Below are 10,502 nucleotides of genomic sequence, written 5' to 3' on the forward strand. Positions count from 1 at the left end.
CTACCCTTCCCTCAGCCGTTATATGGCCGCGTTCAAATGCCTGCTCACACCCCGCCCCCAGCGATCCAAAGTGGGCGAGGCCAGAGCAGAATTATTCGCATCTCCTTACGCTCGCTTACACCCATCTTCTATTTACGTCGTTGGATTTGAGCCTTTCCAACCAGGCCTCTACAGCCGCACGCGCGCTTCACCCTAGGACCCCCTTTTAGCCTTCCAAGCCAAATGCCTGACCGAAGAGACCGGAAGGGGGTGCTTTTTTATTACCTCTCCGTGCTCGGTCAGAAACGGAGCCCATCCCTAAATAAGCGAAGGAGGTCGTCCGCTCCCGTTTTCATCTTCTCCCGCCTCGGAGGGTTGAGAAAGCGTTATTTTTAAACAGGCATTCACGGGGGCGGGGCGGAGGCCCCCGGCGCGAGAAACGCGGGTGAAAGAAGGGGTCCTGGAAGAGAGTCAAAACGCGCCAAGTTTCTCGGTGCGGGGGGCGACCGAGTTTGGACTAATCCAAATATTGGTGACCTCCGTCTCTCTTCCCCCCGCATGTTTTACCCCTTTGGGAGCGCGCAGAACAGCAAGATGTAGCGGGTGAGGAAATTGCGGCCGCGGCCCGATCAGCGAAGGAGGAAGCGCGGGAATTAGTGCCGCCGGCCGGGCAAAAACCCGGCCTGTGGCTATGTAAAGCGCCATCCTTGAGGACTAGAAACTTAAGCTCGTCGTTCATCCTTCCCCCTCCCCGAACTGCCCGGGTTGAGCTGCATCGGCTTTAACAGCCCTGGAGCGTTGAGGGGAAGAAGGGTGGGGTGCGGTGGGGTGGGGTGGGGTGAATCAACAACCCCGCTTTCGGGCTAGGCTGAGGGGAACTCTTCTCCCGCCAACTGAGGAGAGCGGCGGGGTGGCGGCCATCCTTGGAAAGGATGCGTTGGGGATCCGCTAGCCGGGGTGGTCGCGGGGAAAGCCCTGCCGAAGACGGAAAGGGTTGACTGTCGTTCGTCAGGCGTGGTGGTGGCGGCGGGAACAGGGTTGAAGACTTGAGGCGGCGAAACTGCCCCCGTTGGTGGGTTGTTACACCGATGCGAAACTCGAGTCAAGCGCGTCCCTTGAACTGAACCCCCCCCCCCCAAAAAAATAAGAGTAGGGCCCGAGGCTGCGTTTCTCCCGATCAACGACTAAAAAATGTTATAACGATATAAAATGTGAGGACTCGAACTCCCTCAATGCCCCTAAGCCAAAAGTGGGCATAAGAGGCTTCTTTCTGCCCGCCTTTAGGAACTGCTGGTTTTTTTTAAAAAAAAAAAAAATATTTCCAAGAAAGATCTAAAAGCGCCCTTGAAAAGTTAACTTGCTTGCTAATTATATCCTTTTCGTGCAGAAGGTACTTTTTTGGTCCCGTTTCGCAAAGTCCAAAAACCCATCTTGACTTATGGCGCCTTGATAAAAAGGGCGGCTGCGATTTTACCAGCCCGCTTGTTTGGGCCGGGTCGTCCCTTTGGACTAATGCCCCTGTACCACTTAACAAAACGCAACCGTCTTTTGTGTGTGCTTCCACAGGAGCAACTTAGCTGCACAGGTTACGGTTCCCTTTCATGCCTTCCTCAACGTTTGGCTGAGGGAGGAGGAAATAATGCCTGGCGCGCTGCCCAGTGACAGCCACGGACTTTCAAGAGATCCGCCGGCCGCAACAAAAAGCAGGCTGTCGTTGAAGTTTTTCCAGAAAAGGGAAACAAAACGAGCACTGGATTTTGTAGAATCGGCGGAAAATGAACAAAAGGCTTCAGAATATGATGAGTCTACCGAAATGTAAGCTTTTCAGTTTGTTAAAGTTACTCCTTTGCATACTTAAACCACAGTAAAAGATTATACAGCAGAAGACTTTAAGCATACAAATGTAGGCTTTTCCAGCCTGGTCCAGTGTCTTGGACAGGAGCAGTCAATGGACCCTGCAAGAAGAAGGGGTTGGGGCAGGACAGTGTGTCATTTATGAAAAATATGTTATACTAAGCCGGTGATTTTTGATTTCTTGAAAGATATTAGCTTCTTCAATATTTATTTTCCTTACAGGAGGATAGATAATTTGTGGTCCCCAGTGCTGCCTTTTTATGGCTTCCATGGGCTCTGTGGCTTTAGTTGCTGTAGACAGTTTTCTTGGGGTTTTGAGATGAGAAGTACTAAAAAAAAAACCAGTGGAAGCGCTAAAAAATGCTCAGCACATTAAAAAGCAAATCCCCCCAAAAAATTCCATTCATAACTAAAATTTTACTCTATCCAGTTTTCATCATCCTCTATTCAATGTACCCCTTGATCACCAAGTGTTAATAAGTTCAGCCCTCCAATAGATTACCTATCTGATTTTATGCAAATAAGTGTTTCCTTTTTTAGGTTTTTGTTATCAGTTTAGATATAAAAAATGCCTTACTTCAAAAATTAGCTTGAGTGTGTTAGAAAGTACTGTAGTGTGCTATAATGTTAAGAAACAATACAATGTTGATTTTGTAAATATGAAAAGTGTATATTACTTTTTAAAATGATAATTGCAATACTGTAACTGTACCTTGAATATAACTCATAATTGTTTAAATACAAATTCATGTAAGTGTTATAAACTTCCATGTAGTTATTTGGGCAATCCATTAAAGTCTGTGTGTCTTCTGGAATGTTATATAAAGGATAGTATTATTAAAATGCATACTATATTTTTCATATGTATTTTGAAATTGATTTTTTTTTTTTTGTATATACTAGTGATCAAATAGTTCCTGCAGCACAACCTCTTTCACCTGCCTGTTGTGATAAAAAAGACAACATGCTACCTTTTGTGGGCTTGAACAATCTTGGAAACACTTGTTATCTTAACAGTATACTTCAGGTAAAATTTTAATATGGTTTTAGAAATTTAATGTTTTTGTATCTAACCTTATTGGATGAAGCAGGTTGTTTTTAAAAAGCACACATGAAGCAAATATTTCTGTATTTGTATTTAATCTTTGCTTTCTTGTCAACATTCTTTGTCATGATAAGATGCTGATAAGCTGTCTTTTTAAAGTAACTTTTTAGAGCTTGATTTTTACCCAGAAAAAAAGTTTTGTAGTGTTAATTTCATGTCCTATTTTCGGGACTTTTATCTGTTTCAAAGTTTAATGTGCTTTATCCCTTACAAGTAGAAATATTGATTAAAACAATTGTAATGCAATCTGAATATTTCCCCTGCTGATCACCCATAATTTACATATAAATACTTTCTGGGGTATTCTCATTCAAACTTTTTATAACCAGAACATTACTGCTGTTTTCCTTTTGCCCAAAGTACTCATTCACTTTTTACTAACTCTGAATTCTCTTCTAATGTCTCACTCCCTCTCTTAGCTTAGATGTCTGACTTCTAAATACCACACCCACTTTTGGCATTGTTAGGCTTGACTATCTTATCTGTTTCACAGAAGAGGAAGTAGTTATGTTAAACATAGATAATAAATTCTGCAACTCCTTTCCCCCAATTTAAATGTGATTAGGCCAAAACCCTCATACACATTAAAGTAATACATAAGCATAATTTGAAGAAAACTGTAAAGATTACCCAATATAATTACCATAATAAAAACAAATAAAGCATACTCAGTTTAAGAAACCCCTAAATAAAAATCGAACAAAAAAACATACCTCTCCTTCCCAAATATGCAGACATAGGCATGTCCTCCTCAGATTTGAAATCGAAACCCCATTACTCCAACGTAGAGAAAGCATTTTCTGCTTCTTGGTTGGATACCCTGTGCTTGCATGAAAAGGATGGAATCTCTTGCTATACAAATAACTACATGTGTACTATCGTGTGTGTTTTTATTAAATAAGTAGCTAATCAACATCTTTCTTCAGTGTTATAATAAACAAGTTTGGTAACATAATGAAAGTATGTCATCAGAGACATAGGTAATAGTAATGTCAGTTTACACCTTTGAGATATTAGCATGTAATTCAAGGTCATTTGGTGATTGTGAGCTTAAATACGATTTCTGTCCATTTATTTTCCATATAATGTATTCTTATTTTATTATTTTTATTCTAATTTTAGGTGCTCTATTTTTGTCCTGGCTTTAAAACAGGAGTGAAACAATTGTTTAATATAATTTCAAAAAGGAAGGAAAGTTTAAAGGATGAAATAGATAAGGTAAGTTTTACTGCCCACTATTACATATATCATAAGCAGCCTTTAGAGAATTCAGAATGATGGGGTAACAGTTTTGGTTTTTTAGGAGTTTATAAGAAACAATGGCAGTTATATTATCAGGATAATTTGTCACATATCCTGATGCAATAATATGCAGGTTTTTGGTGGCTTACCTCATGAGGAAACAATGCATAACCATAAAAAATAATTGAACAATTGAAAACCATACATACTGGCCATACTACCCAAATGAAATGTGTTCAGAAGGTTCCAGAAGGTAGTAGGGTTGCAGCCAAATGCATATTTTTGCAGGACACCATTCCAGCCAGTTGCTTCTCCTGGCAGGATCAAAGTGGCTGGGCTGACTCTAAATACAGGTCTGCAGGTAGCCCTGCTTATATAAATGTGCATTTAACATTGATTGAAAGGCTGATAATATTTACTACACTTTTTAAATATCTCCCCTCTCCCCAGAGATTCATGTCTTAAATCTTCTGCACTGTATTATATTCTTTGTACAATAAAGTAACTTTTGGCTGCATGAATGTTACAGTAACAAAAGTTACATCTATATGTCAATGATACAAAAAGACTATTTTGTCATGTAACAAAATAGAGAAGAATAAATTTGTAAAGCAAACTATTTTATGTCTTTATAGGAAACTACTAAAGAACATTCTTTTGGAAGTTGTGAAATGGTATGCAGCTTACACACTTTGATTATTTCAGTTGAACAGCTTCAGGCAAGCTTTCTCTTAAATCCAGATAAATACACAGATGAACTTGCTACTCAACCAAGAAGACTGCTAAATACACTTAGGTAAATGATGTTTTTACAATGTTTTCAAATATAAGAAACCGCCTCTTTTGAAATACTACAATAGCCTTCTGTAAGCAGTACTGTATTATTTGTATTAAGGTCATATAGTCTTATATTATTTATAGTCAGGGTATAGAAAATTTCTGGCAAATTATTAGTTTTAATAATTAGTTTTAATTAATGTAGCTCAATAATGATCAATTTAGAGTTTGCTCTTTGTGTGATCTCAATGGTATAAATAATAATTGAAATTAATAGTTGGTTTAGGCAGGCTTTTTATAGATTAATGCACATATAATCATTCTAAATGAAACTGCTTACTATAGTTTGAACTACATTCTATATAATTAAACTGCGGTTCTTGTATACCTTGGAAAACGGTTGCTAAGCTTGCTTAGACTCATATATCCTTCTACAGGTTTGATAAATGCTATTAGATTTAAGTTAACAATGTATTTTTTTTATTTCTCATGTACTTATAGGGAACTAAATCCCATGTATGAAGGATATTTGCAGCATGATGCTCAAGAAGTATTACAATGTATATTAGGACATATTCAAGGAACTTGTCAACTCTTGAAGGAAGAACTACGACAAAAATCACTGGAGGAACCTGCAGTTCAACTGAAAAAAAAGTCTAATTTGGATGCCAATGGCACTAGCTTTGAGGAAGATGACAGTGTGCTCCAGAGCCAAACTATAAAGAATTACGAAAACAAAACAAAAGAAAATGCAAAGAGGAAAAGTGTGATGGAAGGTGGCAATGAAAAGAAAAAATCAAAGGTCTCTAAAGAGAAAAACGGAATAGAAGAAAATTTGAGACAGACTCGGTCAAAAAGAAAAGTTTTAGAAGAAAAAGTAGAAAATCAAACTGAAGCTACCATCAAACAGTCTGTTGAAAATGAAAATACAAAACCAGTACATAAAAAATCAAGACTTAGATTAAATTGGTTAAAATCTTCCAATGACCAGCCTAGCATTTTATCTAAATTTTGTAGTCTGGGAAAACTGAAAACAAATTTGGTGTCCAAAGATACAGTTAAAGACATTAACAACTGTGAATTTACGGAAAGTTCTCTCAAGTGTGAAAACGATAGCAAATCAAGCGGACAATGTTGTGATTCCTCACCTACAAACAGTACAGTTGGAGAAAGAATTGAACGCTTTAGTCAAGGTTAGCCTATACCCATTACATGGGAGAATGGGAATTTTACCAACTTTGCTTCTCTAATGATCTGAATATCCTTCTGTGCCATCAAGTTTAATAGTAAAAGTTTATAACTGATTATAAGCTATAAGAAAAGGCAAAGTAAACCAGGTATCTAGGTTTCTTATCTCTGCACATGTGTTTACTTTCAAGTAAGATGCAGTTTTCCTATGAGTATTTCAAGCATGGTTAATCTTTCCATATGTATGCTCCGCCAACATAAATATAACTTTTTAATATTTTTAGCATAATTGTGTTCCAGTGTCATACCTGAAATGTTTAATTAAAATTTGTTATGGAGTAGAGTAAGATGGTCATGGACATATGAAGTCTTCCAACTGTTCTGCTTCAATCATTTTCATTTTTACTTCAGTTATTCAGACTCATTGATAAAATATCAAGGAATTTTTAAAAACATAATCAGAAACTTTTTTTGTAAACAAAATACATTGAAAGTATTTCACTTACAGTTTTTTTTTTTGTACAGAATTGGCTATCTTCAATTTAGTGGAGAGACTTTTCCAAGGTCAATTGGTCTTACGAACCCGATGTTTAGAATGTGAGTGCTTTACTGAGAGAAGAGAAGATTTTCAAGATATCAGTGTACCCGTTCAAAAAGATGAGCTCTTAAAAGTAGAGGAGAATGCTGAAAGTAAGTAGAACCTCCAAAGTAAAGATAGCTGGCTTTATGTTCATGATTTATAGTAGAACCTTATTGGATAGCAGGTGTTGTTAAAGAGTATTCCAGTGGACACTATGAATGAAAAGTAGTTTAGATTCTCTAGTGAAGCACAATGATTGTTATGGGATTAACTTTACAACTTTTGGGAGGAAAATTCAATAAATGTCATTGATGTCATAAATTCTAGAACCACTTCTATTTTTTGTCTAAATATTTTTGTCATGCTCATTGTCTATGAGATAATGTACATAAGCAATCTGAGTCTTTGTTCAATTTAGGGGGTTTTATCCTATTCTATTGTATTACACCATAAAGAAAGATACATAACTCCATCTTGTATGCTTATGATAAACACATATTACTGGAATGTTGTATACATTGCTTAGTTCAGAAGAAAAAATTTTAGGATTTTTTTTTTCAGTACAGTTTTAATAACCTGCTACACAAGCTAGTTTGGTATAGTGACTGAACTAGGAGAAGGGAAACCTGAATTGGATTTGCCCCAAATGTATGACAGTTTCTCAGTAGCAAAATGTTTCCCTCCCCCCCGCCCTCAATATATTTTTAAATCCTACTATAAATGTAGTTAAAGTGTCTATATTAATGCTGCCAGTGCAATGATGATGTGATACATAATGGACATTACTGATTCTTCTCTATCTTAAATTATGGCATTCTTTGACCCAATATTAATAAGCTGAGGACATAAACTTGACCTGGAAATTCTGTAAGACCAAAATATAAGACCCAATGTTTGTACTTAACATTGTTATTCCTTACCTTGTGCTCTTACAAGTAATTTGTTTTTCCAATTTTTACTGCTACTATAATTAACAGCAATTTCTCTTTATGCTTGCAGAACAGTATTAAATATTGTTGAATTAATTAGTGTTATCTTTTACAGTTTCCCCAGAGCCCAAAATGGAAGTAAAGACTTTGAAATGGGCAATTTCACAGTTTGCTTCCATAGAGAGGATTGTGGGAGAAGATAAATACTTTTGTGAAAATTGCCTCCATTACACAGAAGCAGAACGCAGTCTTTTATTTGATAAAATGCCTGAAGTTGTAACAATTCACCTGAAGTGCTTTGCTGCAAATGGCTTAGAGTGAGTATAGGGCATAAATAGTATGAAAAAAAATCTGAATTACTGGAAACCAATTAAAATGTAGACTAATGAAAAAATGAAAAAAGTGTTCTATTGAACATTATTCAGACATTAATGTTTAATAAACATTGAATGAAAAATAGAGCCCCATAAATTTAGAGGGGTAAATTGTAAGGTTTTATTCAATATGTAAGTTCTGTTCTCCAATTTTTATTTTAAGATAATTCTGCATATAAGTACAACTTCATTTGATAGTATGATTTAAAACAGTTTGGTACAATTAACTGAATGAATTTTCTTTATACTATTCTACTCTCTACTACTCATCACCCTTGATGGCTTAGCAGAAAAGTGCTAGCTAAAATGTGCGCCACTCAGAGTCATGATGTAAAATGGGCAGCTATATAAATTGAACGAATGAATGAGTACAACCTGAATGAGTATGCATACACATACACACACACACACACACACACACTCCCAGTAGGTCATGCAGGTTTACCTGTAAACCTGTACTGATTATGTTCTTTATTTAATGGGAAGTCTGTGATCATGGATAATCCATATGCTCATAACTTTCTCAAAAGTCTGATCATGGATAATCCATATGCTCATATAACTTTCTCAAAATTATGTAATTGGAGAGATATCTAAAATTATTTTTTAACTCCTACAATTGATCAGATTGCGTTTAGTGGTGAAAACATTTGTCTATTTGTAATGGTATATTGCATATAATTTCAGCAGTATGCTGGAAAAATTAAGTAGAATTTAAAGATTCAGTACTTATTTGAACATATGTAGTATCTGAAATTAGTATATTTGAAATATGGCTGATCAGATAAGATTCTTACCTTTGATTGCTTATTATGAACGCTTGAAAGATCTATGTGGCTGCAAGACATAAGATAATTGGGCCCTGCACTCTTGGTATCTGGCAAAAAAAGTTCACAAATCCTTAAATCCATCCTTTTGTAAAGGTGATATCCAGTCTAGTGGACTTTTTAAAATATAGCCAAAATAATGCCTTTCATAATAGCATAAAGATAAAGCAGTTAAACCAAGAAGCTATTTAATCATGGATTTGATATGATTTTAGAGATCTCAAAGTCAGCAACAGTGAGCCTATCTGTTGCAAAAAAAATTCTTGCCATCTTTTTGGCTGATGATTATAAGAAAAATCAGAAAATATAGTATGTTAATTTTAAAATATAATTAAAATATTTGTTTACATCTTTAAAATGATTGTAATGGAAAGCAGTGCTCTTAACTTTATATGTTATCATCTTCTCCAAAAGGTTTGATTCTTATGGTGGGCTCTCCAAAATAAATACTCCTTTGCAGACACCTCTCAAACTGTCCTTGGATGACTGGAGCATAAACCCAGCCAATGAAATCTATGGATTATTTGCCATCGTGATGCACAGTGGAATTACTATCAGCAGCGGCCACTACACAGCCTCAGTGAAACTCACAGATCTCGACAGCTTGCAAATAGACAATGATAATTTCAGCAGTGATGCTCTTTGTAAATTTTGCCCAGAGCCACTAAATGAACAAGAAGCTGTCACTGAGGACTATGATGATGGTGAGGTCTCTTTTACAATTGGAGAAAGCACTCAACCTAACAAAGGACTGAACAAAAAGAACATGGAAGGTGTGGGTCTTCTGGGCGGACAGAAAAGCAAGTCCAACTGTGATTTGCCAAATAACAAAGTAGCCCATTCTGAGAAAATTGCTCATGTGATGGGTGAAGCAAGAAATGCCGAATGGAACTGTCCTAAAGCAATCATGACATTTGAAGAGTGTGAACAAACTGGCACTACATCCACTGGATTAGACAATGAAGCAGTGCGTGTGATGCATTCCCTAAAACAGTATAAAGACAAGTGGCTACTTTTTGATGATTCAGAGGTTAAACTTATAGAGGAAAGAGATTTTCTTAATTTGTTGTCTCCAATTTCATCATCTACATCTACTCCTTATTTGCTATTTTATAAGAAAATTGTAGAGTGAGGTTGTATTTTGATATGCAAATGATAGTTTTTGAAAAGCATACAACGGCAATTTTGTAGATACCTGTTACAATTATTTTCATTCTATAAAAATGCACATGTGTTTTTTAAAGGCAATAATTCAATTTGTAGATGTTATACAAATTGTTTTAGAATACAAGTCTGTATATATTCTGTTGAATAAATAATGTCTTAAGAGCAAGCACTATATAACAATGATTCTAGCTTCATCGCACTACTTGTACAGTAAATATATTATTTTTTAAAAAATAAAGTTGCATGTATTCACAATCTTGCAAAAAATTGTAGCTGGTGTTAAAAGAAACATGCTTTTTATTAAAAAAAAAAAAAAAGGAAACTTTGTGTATGATTTGAGATTTCATTTCACATTTGAAAACCTCACATTCTTAACATGTTCTTCCTTTATTCCATGAACATTTTTTGTAAGTGTTCTAATTGAAAACAAGATGCTCCTCTCTTTCAGTACAGCCAATGTACAGCATATTATGGGTATTA

At 36.1% G+C, this 10,502-nt stretch overlaps 1 protein-coding gene across 1 annotated transcript; it reads left to right on the forward strand.

Annotated features, from left to right (window-relative positions):
* Positions 1–247: 247 nt before the first annotated feature.
* USP1 (ubiquitin specific peptidase 1) lies at positions 248–10,277 on the forward strand. The gene is made up of 9 exons (XM_026665973.2): positions 248–582; positions 1,546–1,794; positions 2,737–2,860; positions 4,061–4,156; positions 4,816–4,976; positions 5,459–6,150; positions 6,671–6,835; positions 7,770–7,971; positions 9,270–10,277. The coding sequence occupies exons 2-9, from the start codon at positions 1,619–1,621 to the stop codon at positions 9,985–9,987; spliced, it is 2,334 nt and encodes a 777-aa protein (XP_026521758.1). The 5' UTR covers positions 248–582; positions 1,546–1,618; the 3' UTR covers positions 9,988–10,277.
* Positions 10,278–10,502: the final 225 nt, after the last annotated feature.

This window comes from Notechis scutatus, chromosome 3, assembly GCF_049901735.1.
Source record: "Notechis scutatus isolate UNSWTSFEM ecotype Mainland chromosome 3, rNotScu1.2, whole genome shotgun sequence".
NCBI lineage: Eukaryota > Metazoa > Chordata > Lepidosauria > Squamata > Elapidae > Notechis > Notechis scutatus.